Source organism: Plodia interpunctella, chromosome 14 (assembly GCF_027563975.2).
Source record: "Plodia interpunctella isolate USDA-ARS_2022_Savannah chromosome 14, ilPloInte3.2, whole genome shotgun sequence".
Taxonomy (NCBI): Eukaryota; Metazoa; Arthropoda; class Insecta; order Lepidoptera; family Pyralidae; genus Plodia; species Plodia interpunctella.
In genome coordinates this window covers 6,275,727-6,295,882 of record NC_071307.1, presented here as the reverse complement: position 1 = coordinate 6,295,882, position 20,156 = coordinate 6,275,727, and the positions used below count along the sequence as shown (strand labels likewise).

Here is a 20,156-nt window from a genome sequence, read left to right as displayed (position 1 = left end):
CACTTTATAAAATTACAGCTGATTTAGTAATTAAAATTTTAAAGCGGTTTTTGGATGTCACAGTCGAGAATACAACAGTAAGACAATACATATATATGTATAAGATACTTATTTATAATTATATATCTTCATAACCTTTTCTGATAGCTCTTCTTGTTGTTTTAAATTTTTTAGAAGTGCGGAAAAGTTTTGATTACAGTAATTTACTTCTTACTTACCCACTGTATGCAACAAAACTAAGTTTCATTTTTTGTCATCTTAAACGATCTGGCACTACCAGTATTATTGGGATTAGGATATTAGTATTTTTTTAGTTTTTATTTAAAAAAACTTATTGAATAACGTGTAGGAAATTTCAGTGAAACTATCACAGTGAACCCACAATACTTGAGTACGAAATTTCGCAAAAACAAGCAAAAACGTAATCGTATCGATAACGAAAAAATTGTAAAATAATCTATGGAAAGTTACTAGTTCCTTTTACGTACGACAGAGGCGCTGTTTATTTTCCACATTGTCGATATAGATATACGAATACATGTACTTACGAAATCTCGTGCAGATGCCTATCGTGCTGTCGCCAAGACGAGCAAAAAAATACGGCACGGCCGTACATCCATTTCTCGAAGTAATTCAGGACAATTTCGAACCCCAATAACTTAGTTGTGGATATTAAGAACTATTGTTTTACCGTCACATATCTGATTTGCCACGTAAAAGAAATATCGAATACATTACCAAGTACTACGAACACTTTTGAATTTGAAAATTTTAATTTGCATTAAACTTGACTAATAGAAGCCAAAACATTTTTTTGATGGAACACAGTTACGCGATTGTATTTGATTTTACAGCTCTTTAGGGGATAGTCAATTTGGTATAGGTTTCATATCGCGTTGCTTAAAACCAGAGATATTGATGATAATAACTTATTAGCGGACGCACGAAATTAATGCGGGCGAAGCCGCGGATAAAAGCTAGTAAAGAGTATAATTAAACGAATGTTGCAACGAATATATCGCTTTCTAGTGCGAGACAGCGACGTCTTTCGTAACCTTATTTTCGGGTCAATCAAAGATTAAAACAAAATAGAGAAGAACAGATAGCACACAGCCCAAGTCGGAAGGATGGAATTTCTACGACATTGTTAAACATATAGAATAGATATTTTCTATTGAAAATAGTTTATTTCGCTTAGCCCTTAAACCCAAGGTTCGCGTAAAAAAATTAACAATTATTTTTTTAAGATTTGGCAATGCTTTTACAACTATGGCTGCCTGCCCACATCAACCCTCTTTGTGGATGCTATTGTTGTCCATCAGCTGTTTAAGTTATGTCATATGTACACACACGACAATACACACTAAAGTACACCCCTAAAAATATATTGTGTTTCAAATAACCAAAATAGGTTTACAGACATTTGAAAAAATACACTACGTATGTAGGTACTACGTTAAAATTATATAGGTAAAAAGTTATCTGAATCATCAGGATAAGTTGAAGTGGCACTAAAAAAGTTCAGAAGGTTGAAAGATTACATATCTACATATCTGAGAACTAATTATAATTATCTATGTTGTCACTGATCCGTGTAACCAAATACATAGCAATCTAGTTATTATGACTTCTCATTTGATATATTATTATAATAAATAATTGTATAATTAAATAGTATTTGTTAACATATCCAATATATGATTTTTTAAAATATTTTCTCGATGTATTGCGATTTACTATAATACTCTCGGACATAGGATGGTAGCTAAAGAATGCAATAAGTTTCAATTGTACAGACAATACACAGAAGAAAGTCAACATTGAGATTTTTATTTGATAAAATTTTGGCCTTTCACTATTAAAACATTCTGTCTTTAAGTAATCTTTGATACGCACCATACCAGTGCAACTACTACGAACCCACGATGCATGAAAATGTTAAGCGCGCCAAATGCCCTTATAATAATCGTGGGGAGACTGGCGTTTAGTTAATCGTCTGAATCAACAGTTTAACTGCCGCAAAATCGTCTCGTCTTATAATATTATCAAGCGTTTTATATTAGCTCGTTATACAAGGTAACCTTTTAAACACCAGACTAATATTTTCGTAACAGGTTTGGATGGCGATATAGAGTAAGAAAAAATATAATACAATCTGACATCATGTTTTTTGCTCTATCTTACATATTGACCGATCAACTAATCGGAAATTATTAATTTTTCATTTAATGGGGGATTTAATTGGCGTATTGCATGCATGGAGAGTATTAAAATTTGTCTAGTGTTTAAAAAACCACCCCTATTGTGTTATATACAGCTATCACATAATTTGAAAAGCTGCGTTTGTATTATCAAACACAGATTAAATCTGTTTATCTACAAACCTACGTAACTAATCTGAGGTGGTGCCACCTAGATACTCATGAATGTAGACCTGAACTACTTCCCCCTTGTCCTCGAAACCTTCACTAGGTTGTAATTCAAAGTCAAAGTCGGCTGGCATCACCATTTGGTCACACAGCTATACTAGATCAGAGGAACATCAATTTGACTAATATTGCTATACGAACACTGGCTAGGTACATGCTGACTACGTAGGTAGGTACTTCATATTACACGTTATCTTAATACTGTACACATTTATAAATAAACTAGCGGCCCATCCCGGCATCAAACTTCTTCTAAAACCATAATAAATTATACACCTAAATAATTTCTCAGAAATCATACTAAAAGAAAACAGAACAAAATCAATTGCATAGTTTTAAAGGTCGAAGTGTACATAGGGACAGACGGTCAGTGAGAAGCTACATTCTTTTATATTATATGGTGATGATGAATTTATGAATATAGGAGTGCTGTGAGACTGAAACATGCGGGTTAATCGCAAAAGAAGATGGCCGCGGAATTAAAACGCGCGGTCGAACTGGCGCGTTTGAATCGCCAATCTGAGTCGCCAGCGTCACAGCACGCTGGGCCCTTGGAGCCGTTCACTCAGCATTCGCCTGTCGACGAAGCGCGCGAACGGTTCATCGCGAAATCAGTGTACCCGTGTTTTTGGACACAACAACAAAAATCTTCAAAATGGCACACCTCGTTTTACTCGTTCCCGTACTTCTTCTTGGCCTTTTCGCCGAAAACGGTAAGGTTTATTTTTTTAAACAGTATAAACTTAATTATGTAGGTATATTTTACGCTTGCGTGTTGTTGATATTTTTTATTTACGATCTTGCGTAACTTGTTCGCGTATTTTTCTTCCTACCAATTTGGTCGGATGACTTAAAAACAACTTCGTAAAGTTATGAATGTACTTATTAATTTTTTTAATAATTCATAATATACTTCTGCCGTCTTTGTCTTATATGCAACTAAATAATTAGATGCTATTTAGTTGATAATATTCTTTAAACGCCAAAAATGTATGTTTCAAAACAATTTTGAACAACATATGGAGACAATACCAAACTTACTTCTTTGCCTATTTTATTACGTGCAATTAACTTACTTCAAGTTTGCTGCTACCCTAAACACCAAAATGTAATACTCAATAAGTTGATTGAGTCATTAGTTCAGTACTAATTATATTATCAAGCTTTAATAAAGAAATAATTGAAACAGATTTCGAGTCATGTTAAATAGCCTTATCATTGACTTTTTAAAGAGAAATTTATTGAGAATAGAATAGACTATGAAATTACATAAAAATAACTAAAACTATTTCTAAATATATCTTAAGAACCAAAAGACTAACAAAATAGCTTTTATTAATAATGGGTCACGAAGGCAGAATTCCAGTGCTAAATGACAATAGAACTAATTCGTTACGTTTCAAACATATTTACTTAAATTTAAATTTTAAAAAAATCTTATTTATACCTACCAAATGTGTAAATAATATAGTACCTAATGATTTTGCATCTTTGATCCTTCGAAATTGCAACATATACCACACGCAAATGCCATAGCGTGGCCCTGCGTCTGCGCAGGTCGAAGTGAATGAAACCCAACCAGTTAGACCAGTTTAGAGAATCAAACACCATACTTAGATGAAAGTTAATCTGCTATTGCCAACGAAAGCAGATTTTATCTTCCTGGACAACACATTGCGTAAAATTTACTGACTTATGAAAAGAAAGTGTTCGCATTTATACGGTTGATTTGTGTGCATGTTGTGCACATGCACACAAATCAACCGTATTGTGTGTGATATTCGTTATAAGTAAAATTGTACAGAAAATTTGGCCAGTTCCTTTGTTTTTACCAATTTGAAAGATCTATAAACCTTGTTAGTCACTATCGCACGTTTGAAATTGACAGTGACTAAACATATTTTAGCTTAAAATATGCTTTAATTTTTTTTATGAATAACGGAGTTACTTTATAATTATAGAACCTAGGTAGTTAGATAATATGGAGGTGGTCCTAATTATGAAAAAATAATATATTCTTAGAGGGATCATGAGTGATAATAATACCCCTTTTGGCATAATTTAAGTTTAGTTTTTTAGGATTTTTTTATTGTACTCGTATTTTGTACAATTTTGTTGAACTTCGCATGATTTGTTGCAAGTATCGTCATCTATAGGTACCTACTTACTATAGAATAAGTACCGGTATACATTTTCTCACAGCTTTCCCTCACGGTTAATGGAAGTAAGCTATAACAGATGTTGTACCTAGATTGTCTTTCCCATCAAATTGTTCTAAGTTGTAATAATCTTTATATAAATCATCTCATTGGCTGCGTGCTATTTAAATGATAGCTATGAATTAACATTGTTTATTAGCGTCTTCTACCTGTTTATTATTACCTTGATCGGTATTGGTTACCTACCTAAGTATAATTCATAAAAGTCGATTATCGTGATGTTTACGAATATTTTAAAAATACATGTTTAAAATAAAAAGGAAAATGTTTGAAACCTGTTTATTATTCAAACTATTTAAGTAGGCGATGACTTAATAGCAACATACATATAATAGGTATATGTATATTGTAATTTGTACCTATTTAAGTAGCTTCACTATAGCTAGAGGTGCAAAAATATATTTTATAAAAGCTGACCATCTCTTTGTTTTCTGAATTTTCAACAAAGACTTTTTACATAAAAAGTCAGTGTGTTGAGTTACCTATGTCATGTGAGAAAGTTTAAACGGGTTTCCGAAACAGAAAGTAAATCCACTTTCGATTGAACCACAGAAATTGAAATACGATTGAACAAACGCGTAATAATCTAAAGAGGTAACAAACAAACTTGTACTTTCATATTTATAACTATTAGTTAGGATTAAGTCGCTATACAGCTCTAAATATTATTTGTATTTATTTCAACTTTATTGTATAACTTAAAAAGTTAGTATATGGAAGCATTATCTGCCAGTCAAACCTTAGGACCAAATAAATAAATATATAGGGACTAATCACACAAATTGAGTTAGCCCCGCAGTAAGTTCGAAACTTATGTTATAATAGAAAAAAATAGGTATTATAAAGAAGAAGGAAGGAAAAGGAAGCGTTTGTTAGTTTGTCTGTATAGGGTAAACTTCGGAGTTACTCTTCGATTTCCAAAATTCTTTCACCAATACGAAGCTACATAAATCCTAGTGGCATATAAGTACTACTTTTTATTCCGACATTCCCACGGGAGCGAATCTCCGGGACGCAGATAATCCTAACTAATATTATAAATGCGAAAGTAATTTTGTTTGTTACCTCTTAAAGCCTTATCTACGAGTACTCAATCATTCTTCTTGAAATTTTGCATACATATAGTTTGAAGTATGGAGAAGGATATAGGATACTACTTTTCATCTCGGAAACATAACTGTTTCTGTGGACAATTAACGCGGGCGAAGCTGCGGGCAAAAGCTAGTTATTTATAAGTATTTTAAAACTTTCAATCGTGCATTTAAAACGCACGCGGCTACGCGCCAACTTCCACTTTCACTAGAACATTGACACACTTTTGTAGCCCTTTTCTATTATAGGTAGTTATGTACTTGTTGATACTCATAACGACGGCAAGGGACGGCTTTCTACCGTGACGAAATTCCAACACTGTTTGTACAATGCGACGATGTCATTTCGGTCACAGTTGTGTACCTAAAACCAAAGTTTTCATCGATAATGGTGTCGTTTTGATAAATCCATGTTGTTTCCGTGTTTTTAGAGTTTTTTTGTACTATGCATACGTCCATACAGTACACTCTTCCACTTATATTGTAAAGAGAAAATATTCGTATTTTTGTTCTTAATGTCTAACTAAAAATTTACTAAACCGTTTTTTAAGAAATTTGGCAGAGTTACTACTACGTATTAACTAGTAAACTAATGAATAACGTCATAAAACAAATATAACTTTCAATAGAACAAACAATTACATCATTAGTCCGGCATAAAAAGAAAAAATAGCTAAAGACTGGTACGTAAAAATGGGATAGATTAACAATTATTTTCAAATATCCCGGACAAAAATAAGGAATGAACAGGAGTATTTCTATTTCTATACTTAATATTGTTTTATGTTATTAATATTGTTTTTTGTGCGATATTGTTTTATTATTATTAAATTTATGGCCTTATGTAACTTATGTATATTTTATTATGAGTTATTGGAAGTGGAAATAGATACACCAATTACATATAAGGAATTTCGGGCTTAAATAAAATAATTCAATGAATATTATTAGGATGAAATTATCTCAATAATATTAAAGATATTCGCATGGTTTACATGAATCAGCAAAGCAATGAGGAATTTTTTTTTTAGTTTTAATTATGTAGAAGAAAAGAGCTACTGCAAATTGTTTAAAGCGTCAAGTGGCAATTTTGTTATTTCGTTGACGCACGCTGAGTAAGCCCGCATAATTCGTAATGGGATTCAATAAAAAGCCGTGACCCCCTAGGAATCGTTGGCCGAGCCTTTTGTTATGTTTTAATGGTGGCAAATCACACCATTGATTGTTAAGTGATAGCGGTGATAGATCAGAAGAGGAATGACGTCGTAAATTCTTATTAATTCACCAAAATCGAAATAAGCCAAATCAAAATATACATGGCCATTATTTCACACAGGGACATGCACATTATATTTATAGATTTTTTAAAACAAAAATATGATAATTCTGTAGAACATTTGCTAATCAAGACAAAGAAACAATTAAATTGGTGAATTCGTGTTGTATCGTCATAGGTATCATAATGTTGTATTCTTGTGTTGACTCATTTAAATTAATTCTCAACATTTAATAAAGATACTATTCCACGTTGACATCTTCGCTTAGATTCTTATACGTCGAAGAAAAAACAAGGATTCTATTACATTACGCTGCGACTTTGGTGACATGACATGACCTACAAACTTTTTTTTATAAGCGAGCATAGTGCCACATTCCAAATCAAATGCGATCACAATCCAATCATGTTTTTGCTCAAAACATCATAATATTGTGGAAAACTAATCATTACTTTATTGTAAATTATTGTCACTGTAATATTATATCTTTTTTTATATTTTTATACCTACTACATAAAATTTAATAACTGGAGCCAAAAAATAAAAGTTTGTTGAAGTGTCGATCAATCGTCTGTATTTGACAGGTTTTTATTAGTGCCCACACAGTTTTGTCCCGAGTTCAAAATTCTCGGTTTATTCCATGTTTGGAATCATAAAGTTCAAACGAAAAATTATTGTCACTTGATGGCAGTATGTGGCCATCGAGTCATTAAAAGGCGCCCATTTAGGCGACTTGAATAAAATCTAACATCAATATTATCAGTAACAAGTTATCGAGTGATAAGAAAGAAAGAATGAATGAAGAAATAATACTGGGCAAAAATTCGGCAAAAATGATGACATAAATACTTAAGTAGTTACCATCTAATTAGTGTAGTAAAGTCTACACTAATTAGTTGGTACAGTATAGAGTATAGTTCAGTCGAACAATGATCCAATTCCAGTGTGTCCTGTGTGAGTCATCTGACAGATCCCGACCCGGCATTACAAGGATCAGGGGGTCATGGCCCGTAGCCTAGCTCTCATACACCATTTACGGATAGGGTTGTCTATCCGACAAAATATTATGCCCCCAGATTACTCATAATTCATCATCATCATTTCACTTGCCTTTTTCTGCACACTACTGAGATTTGAATTACAATGCTTATTTTTCTATAAATAAGGTTTGTAATGCTTTGTGAAGATATAAGAAGCATAATAAAATTATTCACTCAAAACGGACTATTACGATGCGAGATTACATTTTTGTTAATTATAGTGTACGTTATTACTGTATACAAAAGTTGTTAGAGAACGCAGAATATTTTTTGCCGATATAAATTTCAGCGTTCTATATAACCAAGATATTAGCTTGTTTATTTATTTTATTTAAAAACATTATTGCACGAATTTCAAAAAAATATGTTACTACAAATGGTAATGGTGGACTATATATGGCATAGTTTACCCGAGCGAGGGGGAGTGGGATAGGAAAAGAAATAATAAATTAAAATCAAACAGAGAGGTAACCCTATTAAACCACTTAGTATTGACCAAGTAATAAACGTGTGTTAATTCACTCTATTGAGTAATTATGATGACATTTATACTACAGTTAAAGGCGATTATAAATTAAATCTTCGTCATACATTATTTCCTATTAGGTATATTTTGGATGAAATAATTTGTTCAATTTCTATTCAGTAATTTATACATAATCACCTACCCCTTGCTGGGCACGGTTATCTCTTCGCCAACCTCTCTTATCCATTTACGACCTGCGACTTATGTAATTATACTTACTAATAAATAAAATCGTTTAAGTGTTTTATATTTCGAGCCACAGCCACCATGTTTGGTACAGGGAGGGTCTTAAACGCCGGATGGACACAAATTGCTCCTTTCATCGCCCATTCATTTAATTAAATCATCGTTTTAGTATTCTCATAGCCCCTCTTTATTTACTTTTTATTTAAAATCTATCAGTGACATTTAATTTTGTTTTAAAGTTGTAGCCATGGAATTAGTAGGTACTCCGTACAAGTACTTACTAAATCCATGGCCAGGATTCACGTAAAAAAATAACCTTTAATTTTTTAAGGATTTGGCTATAATTTTCACGTCAACCTTTATTTGGGAATGCTATTGTTACCTTGTTCGATATCGACGGGAGGATAGGGAGTGGTCCTATTCTAGGGCGGGCATACAAGCCTCATTAGTAGGCCTACTTTCTCTGAAAACTTTCTATTTATTCATCTTTAAAATAAGAAATACAAATACCAAGGCATGGCCGAATAATTCTCTACCTATCATAGTAAATGTCTACCAATCAAAATGAATAATTAATCAACCACAGCCATTTCATTCAACACAAAACATACTAGATATGTGCTACATGAGGTACAAGCGAATTCATTTTCCGACGCCCACGTTCACAATGCTGCAGCAAACAATGAGCCCACTTGGCAGTAAATATCAATGTCATCGCTGATTCAGCATGCTGCGTCTATTTAAATTTCTTACCTATGTTATAGACTAAATACTTATGATATATCTTCGAATCTCGACTGTGATCGAGAGGTCCCATTTTCAAATCCTAGTTCGTTGGCTTTTCTTTCACAAATTTATTTTACAAAAGTTCAGACAACCAAATCAAATCTGTATTTGATCGGATAGTGCTATTAGCTTAATTAATGTCTTACGTCTGTATATAAGACATTAATTAAGCTAATAACACTATCCGATTTATGCTAACAAATCTAACTATTCAATTGTAAAATATAATAAATTGACTTAAAAGTTCAGAGTTCCGGCATTATCGCTAATAAAATAACCACAGTGTCCAAAATTTCATGAACGGTTGATGTAACCGTCAAAATTGTTTCATAGCTCTCATTACAGCTTATGGCTACAGAAATAGCAGATGGAACTAAAACTACTGACATCACGAGCCGATCTCCACAGGCGCGGATCCAACCTACAAATATGTTGTGGCAAGTAATGTGCCCCCGAGAAGTTCTCTGTACTCGGAACGGAACACAGGGAAGTATCTTCTCGTGATAATTTCCTAGAGAAAAATTCACAGTGACAAAATTGTGTGAATAATAATCTCGGAAATTTGTTAACCTTGAATTGTTTTGGATAAAATAGCGAAATATGAGAGATAAAATTTTAGAAAGTGACAAAAATATCATTTAAAAGGTGTTTCGGAACTATTTGTGACGTAAAATTTCAAGAATGCCTGCCCATAGTGACCGCGACGGTGGATCTGCGCCTACCTACGAACCGATCTCCGTCAGTGTTAAGCAATACCGCACATATTTGTGACAGAGGCCGCAGAGTAGGTACGCGATTGAAGGCCGTGCCGGATACTATGGTGTTATTATCTTGATGTACAGGGAAAATATTCATTGCGTTTTAGTTATAGGTACCTATTCTACTTACTTACTAGATTTGCTCGGGTAAAATTATACTTATGTACAGGTGTACACTCAAACACAGGTACAGGTAAACTCAAACATAGTTCTATTCCTGAGAAAGGTTTAGGTAAACCTTTCTCAGGAATAGAATTATGTTTGAGTTTATCGCGAACGGACACGACAATTTTTTCTATAACATGTAAGAATAAGGATACCTAAGTCACCTACACTACAAAGCATATAAAACTAGTTTGCTGAGTTATCACTTTTTGCAAATTCAATTCTTTTTGGCATTTTAATTACTGTTCAATACTTTAAACACAAAGGAAATGTGACTGGTGTGACGGGAACTTTTGAATCTAGTGTCTACTGTCCAGTTACATATTCAATTACCTGTTACAAATTAAGCGTGGGTTGAACGAATCAACTTTGACTTTAACTTTAACCTGCATAAAATAACACCAAATACCTTATTTTATGTATCTAATCGGCGACAGCGCGAAGTTGACTGGCGCAACACACGCGAAATACAAAAATAAACTTAATCATACAATCGAATGAACTTTTAGAAAGTGAACTTGCAGAGAAAGCATAACAAATCACAAACAGTCTATGACATATTCTGGTCATTTTGTTTAGTTGCCTTATGAATATTTATCAACATTAGGTCACATAGTACAACCAGAGGCCCCATAATCAAACAAGTATAGCGATCACTCTTCACACAGTTGAACCTTCCATTCTTGTCACGTAGATTATTCTAATAGTTTCCTGTTAGGTTAAGTACTATTAAGTAGGTACCTACCTATTACTACTTATTATGGTTCAGACCTTTTTTCTAGAGACAATTTTTATTATAAACAAGTTTTTCGAGTTGAATTTGTTATTTAGATAAATGAGGCAAGAGGTACATAAGTAAATCAAAGAATCCTCAAAACATGAGCGGTTCTGTCTCATCTCTACCATAAATGAATAGTATCAAGATTGTTATTAGACAAGACTCGATAGGAATCAATTCCCAAGAGGCATTGCCAGACCGAGTAGAAATTGAACTGTCAACCACCACCATCGGGTATTTTCATCGGATATTTTAAAATAAATAATGTTAATAAACATGAAATCCCATAAATCGGTCGAATCAGAAACAGAAGCTCTTAACTATCTGCCGAAATCATGGTAAATGATAGTTAACTATTTAACACATACGGTCTTTCAACAAAAAGTGGAACGAAACCTTTTAAATTAGCCTCCAGTTGATGATTCACTGTGCAAATTTAATTTGAAAACTTATTTGTGGTGGATGAAGTTACCAACAAAAAACACAAGGATAAGAAACATTTGAAATAAAACATGCATAAAAACAACATCTATTTCCTTATTCAGTCTTAGAATAGGTAGATAGTTGCCATTTTACCGCAAAATTAATTTTGAAAACTAATTAGGTTTGCGTTCAATTGCATAATGAGCGTTGTGTTTAATCGTCTGAATAGAGCGGCATTAACTAAAATCTGTTTTATAACATATAATTTTGTATTCTTTATTTCTTTAAGTGACATGTCCCACGGCTGGGCAAAGTCTCCCTTAATCTTCCACCCGGCAAAATTATTCTCAAAAAATTGTTGAGGACATCCCGCCATCTCTTCCACTTAATTAGTTAAATGTTAACAACTTTTTTATATTTAAAATCGGTACACCTGGAAATATTTAAGGGTTTCCCCATTGAGGTATATAGCGTGGTAAGTATATTGTGTTTTCGCGTTAACATTGTCAATATGGCACGCAAGGCTTTTATTTACAAATTGGGTATCTTCGTGCCAATGTCGTGTCCTGGTGCCCTGGATTCACACAATGTAGCTGCCACCATAATGATTTTGGTAGGAGCGTCCCTGTTGTACCATTCAGCTAATACGTACATATCAATGAATGTGCAAACATGCTGTGCAAATATGAGACTGGTTTACGAAAATATTTTTGCAAATGATAGTTTATTATGTATGGTTTGGTAATAGGATTAATTTTCAGAATTTTGACATGAGACGAGCGTAGGTATCTCGATCTTAAACCATAGAGATAGGTATCGTTCGATATCGATAACATGATTTATAAACTTTTAATCGCCGATCTTCTCATAAGTGTAAGTACGGTAAGTACCTACTAAGAACATATAGCGGTATTCAAATGGAACATTTAATTTCAAATTATTTTGAAGAACAACATGGGGTGTAAGGGGTGTTAGCTTTCAGATGATAAACACTGCAATTTTGTTATTTCTATCAAAGAATATACTTGTCCCAAAGGACGTAGGTATTTTTGGCTGATATTGGTCATTCTATGCCAAAATTAGCAGTGTACGTATATCTAATGAAATCGAATAACAAATCCTATTTGTATCACCAATATTGGGTGAGTCATTCCGAAAGGCTCCAAGATTGTAATCATACCACATGTATGGACAAAACAAAGCCAAACTATAAACATGACGTGACTATTACTTACTATATAGTACACTATACCTACTATAACAGTCATTTAGTTTTGGATTTGGTTACTGCGCGTGCGATAGAATGGTATTTGTATGGGTAAATAAACGCTAACTCGGTCAATGCAACCTGCTTGTACCTCGGTGAACATTTTACTATTTCCACTCCGATATTTCGATAAGACCGGCTTTATCTCGGTTCCAATTGAGGGAAAATGCGTTGGGCTATTTAAAATGCATCATAGTAAATGCTGTTTGGAAATGTTTAAGATGCACCGGTTAATCAACTTTTTAAAAAAGGAGAATATTTTGACGCGATGAACAATGATTAAGTAATATTTATTTACTTCTATGGTACTAAAGTATGTAGGTAATTTCCCTCCGGCTTTATTGGCAACTAAGTATTATTTAACATCTGCCAAAAAATAACTTATAATCTTACCATTCAACCAGTTGCTTTGTATGCATTTAAGATTACAACTCACTTACTAACATATAATTTATTTAGACGTGTGTTTATACTTTATAACAATTTAAATTATTGTCAAAGAAAACAAAGGTGCGCAGTTCTCGATTTTTCCCACGTACCTACGTGTGCATTGTCATACCTACCATCTGCTACTCTTTAATAGATCTGAGTCATTTTCCACAGTCACGTTGTCGTAGGATTATGTTGCTATCAAATAGGTTGGGACAAAAAACGTTCAATGTTCCGCTTTAGATCAGAAATAGGTATACTTCTTTACAAAAAAAAGAGTTCGGTTAGATGTTTTCCTTGCCTTACCTTTCGTCATAATAAAAAAATGTGAAAAATGAATTTAATTACACAGAATGTTATTATATCCGGATTCTGATGTTTCGAAATACTCAGTTTTATTTGAGCATTATTTTTAAGTATACATAAAAAGAACTTATATTAAAATCACTTCAGTTTAGATGATTGATAAAATAGAATAGGTACCTAATCTGTCGAAAAAAACACGAACATCTATGAGTTATGAATTTGTACCAATAAGTAACTGTATTTTGTAACTGAAAAACATCAACTAATCATGTAGGTAATTTAATTAATTTTCTTCACACGGGCGAAGCTAGCGCCAAATTCGAACACATTATAATAGTACCGTACTTACTCTACGTCGATGAAGATAGATTGTAGAGTTATGTTTAATAATGTATGTGTCGAGTAATAACTACCTAGAACTTAAGTAATATACACCGCATAGCTACTATATTATAATATCGAGAATCTGTGTCGAGAATGCTAAGTAATGTAAAATGCAAATTCTAATCGCGATTCGCTTCAATGTTTTCAGTTATATCCACTAGCTTTTCATTGAGACGCCCATCATAGCGTGTCAAACTAACACCAAACGAATGATTCAAGGGCCTGTCGAGACAACTATTAAGTTTTTATACCCAACCTCTGGCGAAGGTTAACACGCCACTTGATAAAAAGCTGTTGTATAAAGCAAAAAATAAATAAACGCATCTGTATTTTGGCCAAAAAATTGTGTGCTCAGAGGACTGGCAACATTGGTCGTGACTGCCCTTGTGGCTGTGTTAATTGCAGTAAGGTGTGATATACTATCCTTGATAGTGGTAGATGTAATGTATGTTACGTATTGTGATTACGTAATAAGTAGTACCTTAAATTATTTTATTAGCAAAAAAGACAAAACACTTATTTTCAACTAAGTAGCAGCACTTTTAATAATAATAAAATAAGATAAATAGTGTCCCGTACCAATGATAATTGATTAAAACTAGGATCAGTAAAACCGTTAATGGTACGTCAGTTGTATTATTACGGGATGTATATGTATGTTCACTATACGTTAACACAAATCCTACTGAACTGACTTCCGTGAAAATTGATACACTACTAGTAAAGTTATCCTAACTTCTTCTTTATGACAAGAAAACTTTTAGGCAGTATCCTAACAGCGTTTGCAGATGTGCTATCGACACGCAAAGAAGTTGCTAACTATACAACTGCTGTGTTTTTTGTAATTAATTTTTCTTTGGTTGCAAAAAAAGTATTATATCATCTGTTTAATGTATACCAAAATCTTTATCATCATGTCTTATCTTACTTGAAGAAGCGTTTATTAGGTCAAGTATTTTCTATCTCGCTGAACAATCTGTTATCTAACCGTGATTAGAATCAATGTCAATGCTAATTTAACGCCCTTTGTCATTTCCATTGTTATTTCAACAATAGACTTCAACACTTGCAAATAAACGTATAACTAATCCTTTGATATAGGTTCTTAATGTGAATACTATAGTATTTGTTTCAATAAATTAGATGTATATTTTCATTAGCAGCGTATTTTCAGAAGTAAAATAATAGACACAACTGCATCAGCTAAAACAAGATCTAGCCGGGATAATAAACTGAATATAAACACGATACAACTAGGTGCGACCATCGAAGACCAGGATTGCACCAAGATTTAACGGAAGATACTTAAACCTACTAAACTTGTTGCCAATTGACACACGGCTGTGCTTAAGTCTAGCTGGCTAAATATAGATGTAACCACGCTTCTGAGTTTATCCGTAACATAACTACATGGAAATCATGTAATCTACACCATTGTGAACGTAATCGAGTGATTATCTGCATGCATCTTATAACGAGGTCTTCACACTAAATAATGCTGACTGTTCTGCTAAATATTCAAAACTTGAAATGTATCAGCAGCTAATCAAAACTCAAGTTTATTTTATAAAAATTATCTTCTTGTCCCTTCTTCTTGTATCTTATTCAAAATTATAAAAAGCAAAATAGAATCAATATTAAGTATTGATGACAAAACCTTAAAAAAAAAACAATATTTAATATTGTCAATTAACGTTTGACTCTGTCGTTATTGTAAATTAATAAAAACAAAGAAGGTAAGCTATAGGCATAAAACCGTTTAAAAACTCGTCAGTATTTGCATGAATAGAAATTCCTTAAAATTCTAGATATTTTTTATTTCTTTAGCCCTACTGAAAAATACCTTCATAGGTAGACAATAATCGAAACATTTTTCCGTTCTTGTGTCACAACAATAAGGCCATTGTTTCCACTTCAATTTGTTATTATAACAATCACACACTGTTGTTCATAATATTATTCATGTAGGCAAAGGTCATTTTAGATAAGTAAGTAGTTCTTTGACTCAAATTGACTTTAGCATTCTCATATTATATTTATATGCCCAATAAACAAGTAATAGTTAAAAAGGTAAAGTATATAATTATAGGTATTTTCAACATCCTCAAAACAATTTTTGACACAAGTCGAAAAGAAAAAAAAGTACGAGTATACTGACTGTCAAAACGGCCTTAGGGCCGTTAAAATGATAAAAATATATGTTATACTTATATTAAGAGGTACCTTTTATATGTATATTTATATTTTTATCATTTCCATTGACCTATAAATTGTTGAGTGAAAGATGGTGTGTGTGCGAGTTAGCACCTTAACCTCTCTCTTATCTTAGCAATTTGCCAATTCCTTTCGCCCCCTTCTCCACTTCGTACGGTCGTTCAGACCATTGACTAAACCTAAGCAATTCAAATGCGCTAATTTCTTACCCTGTCTATTCCAGGCGAGGCAGTGAGATGTTGGACCTGCTCGTCGGACCTGAACCCGTACTGCAACGACCCGTTCGTTGTCGGCTACTCCGATAACAGCTACCAGTTCAGACTGGAGAACTGTGATGCCAACACTGGCGCCACCTTCCCGTACCTCACCACGTCCAGGTCTGCTTGCAAGAAGCAGAGGAAGTACGGTAAATATTTTGTATACTGATGAATAATAAATAAACAATTCTCAAGTAAGTTCTAAATTTGTATGGGCTGGCTTTGTCTCTGAATCATCTCAAATAAGCATTGAAGGTAAAAATTCAATTCCAAAGGCCGTGCTGACGTACTATATTGAAAATGATAAAGACACATAAGACACATAAGGGGAACACCTGAATACTGACCTAATCTGCGCTAGTAGCCAGCTGCGTAGAACACAGCATCGTTAGATACCTATTAGCTATCCAATTACACATTTAACCTCTGGTTAAAATTCCTGCCCACAACGATTTCTGGACACGCGGTGATGTAATCTGGTTCTGATCATAAGTATAAATACCTCGCGCATAAAATTGGTACGTGATGTCAACTACCGCCAAAATGATGGACAAGGCGCTAAAAATATTTGTTAGCATCGCCCTAAACGTAAACAACCATGATGTAGTTGAATATAAGAATAACTAGTAGTAACTATGTAAAACGATAAGTATGAAACTTTTGAAACTATTTCAAATTAGGTAGACCGGAAAGCCTTTGTCATATCTAAAAAAAAAGAATGTCTTTGTTTCTAACTTGTCTTTCTTAGCATAAGTAAAGTACGTAATTAAAGTCATAACTATAAGTATAATTTATAAACATTACAAGATCTACGTATAGTACCTACCGATAGATCAGCGCGCAGCGGTTCTGAAATTGTGCGCTGTGAAGCCCTAGCAAAGCATCCGTTGGGGTTGGGGCTACATTAAAATATTTGGACTCAAAAATAATATCTACCTATACTAAGCCTTACGTATAGGTCCTATACTGAGTGGTCAGTGTCTTTATAATATGAAAAACGCTTCAAATGCGTGGTATTAAACCATGAAAATTACCTCCATGTCACTTAACCGGATAGTGATCTTGAAACCGACCTTATTTTTCTGTCACCTTGAGAATTCATGGCTGATTCTTCCTCAAACACACACTACAATAGAACAACATCGTTGGAGAACTACCTCCACCAATGACGTTCTCAATGTCGCTCGTACTCTAATTGTACACTTGTATGAAAATTGCAGACACTTCTATTGTTCTAACCAATCAGCGTTAATTGAAATCGTATAACAAAGTACGTACCTATACATACACACGTCATAATATCATTACAACTAGATAATTAGTTACCTCATAAAATTTATTTACATGAATGCATCGGTAATATTCGATGAAATATATTAGTTTACACCTATTTAAAGGTAGGCAGTAAATTCAGAATAGTTAAATTTTCCCTTGTATTATGTTGATCAGATTACAATCGTATGGTGCAGAGTGATTGCTCTTCGATTGCATAATCTCTTGTTGGAATGAAATAAGTACCTATTTAACACGCAATGAATACAAAATGAATAGGTGTCATAATATAATATCAAAACATTGTAACCGCAGAATACAGAACATACCTACCTATACGAGCGCATTCGACGACCAAAAAAGTTATTTGCCATTGATCCTCTCAATTAGAACGCCATAGTCGACTCGCTAAGATTATTCTTCTAAACAACCATTTCATTTTTTCAGTCAACGGTCAGATGGTGATCTCCCGTGGGTGCACATGGAAGCGCCAGGACGACTACAGTTCGCAGTGCCCTACCTCCTCAAATGGACCCAATGAAATCACATCCTACTGCGAAACTTGCGATTACGATGGATGCAACGGCGCCGCTGCGATCGGCAAAACCATAGCGCTGTTGGTAGCCCCCCTTGCCTTACTATTGTTCAAGTAAATTATACTTAGTTAGTGGCGTAACTGAAGCAATAATTTGTACGTTATTTGCTGGAATTAAGAGATCTCCCTAATTACTATAGGTATCTAAAGGTTAACCTACAATAATTGTTTAGCCTAAGTGGGACGATTACAAAAGGACATGTACATAGTCGAGCTGAGCAAAAATCTTAATTCTTTTGTAGGTTGTGTCGCTATTTAACTCTTAAGCTTTTGAGGTGCTAGTATAATATTTTTTTATTAAAAAAAAAATAACTATGAACACCGCCCTAAAATAGTTAAATCTAAATATCTCTAAAGACCTATTATTGTTTCAATTGCAACAAATCCAAAATTAAGCAAGTTACGCCACTGCCCCGTCCCCCATAATCTTAGTACAAAATATTTTTACAAACGGGACCATTCGATATCCCAGTCCAGTAAATAAATAGCTCTATACCCACCGGTTGTGTTACCGAAAAATCTCAAATGATTTTTTGTTATTTAAAAGTGTTACAATTTGTTACCGATTTGAACATTTCGAATATTTAATACCAACACGTATATTAGTAAGATAAAATTATAGATTTTTTTAGATGTATATAAGTTTTTGAGTCTTTTCTGTAATTAAACATTTTTTTTTCCAATCACATTTTTTTTAACTTCACTCGAATTGTTATTAGAAGCGTTACGAATAAGCACCTTATTTACCTTGAAAAATCAATGTCATCCCTATATGTAAAGATTTTGAAAAAGAAAAGTTGTTTTAGTGTAAATATTTTTAAGTTTATCATTAACATGTTTTGTGTACATTAAGTTTATTATAAATGACTGACAGCATCAACAAATGAACACAAATTTTTCCAATACAGTAACAATCTATTTTGACACAAGTCTTAAAGTGCCTTGAATGTATCTCTAAAAGAATGTATTTATGAAGCATTTACGTCAATCTCATAATCGTAATCTCATGAACAATGATTTAATATAAGGCACAAATTTTCTTTTTAAATAAAATTTTGTTCACAAATTGTGTTTTACCTCCCATTGACTTCCCTACCTAGTAAAATAGCCACCGTCAAAATTTTCAGTAACTACTTACAACGTACGTACATCAAGAATCAAATTCTGCCCTACCCTGCCGATCTATAAATGGTTTTTTAATAGTACAAGAATATTTATAAATCGATCTTTTACGTAGTAATATAAGGATTTTGGCTGATTTTTCATTTCAGTCAACATCCATTCCTTATTTTTATTTCACCTTATTTCCATTTATTCTAGAAAGATGTTTATACAATTAGCGTTGGAAAAACTTTAAAAATATCAGAGCTATACCAAAACAAACTAGAAAGAGCGTGATATGAAGTCACATTTTTGCTATCGTCATACAAAACGCCACCGTTTAAAATAAATACGTCTTTGGGATTTAATAACTCCATTTCGAGACTCAAAATCAGTTAACATCCAAATTTACGAGAGCCTCAATTTAAAGTCTGTACCGAAGGTATTAATCCAAATAAAAAAGGTAGATACACTTCTGAATGTGTTTTATTATCTCTTACAAGATACAACATATTTAAGGACGGAGTTCAGTCTTATAAGAAATGTACATACATAAAATAGATTTTACATACATAAATTCAATTATATTACATGATAATATATATCATACATAATTAACTTTGTTATTATTGTGAGTGTAAAGTTATATTATA

At 33.2% G+C, this 20,156-nt stretch overlaps 1 protein-coding gene across 1 annotated transcript; it reads left to right on the top strand.

Moving 5' to 3' along the window:
* Positions 1 to 2,981: 2,981 nt before the first annotated feature.
* On the top strand, positions 2,982 to 19,468 carry LOC128675173 (UPAR/Ly6 domain-containing protein crok-like). Its single transcript, XM_053754397.1, has 3 exons — positions 2,982 to 3,142; positions 16,502 to 16,684; positions 18,255 to 19,468. The coding sequence occupies exons 1-3, from the start codon at positions 3,085 to 3,087 to the stop codon at positions 18,458 to 18,460; spliced, it is 447 nt and encodes a 148-aa protein (XP_053610372.1). The 5' UTR covers positions 2,982 to 3,084; the 3' UTR covers positions 18,461 to 19,468.
* The last annotated feature ends 688 nt before the right edge of the window (positions 19,469 to 20,156 follow it).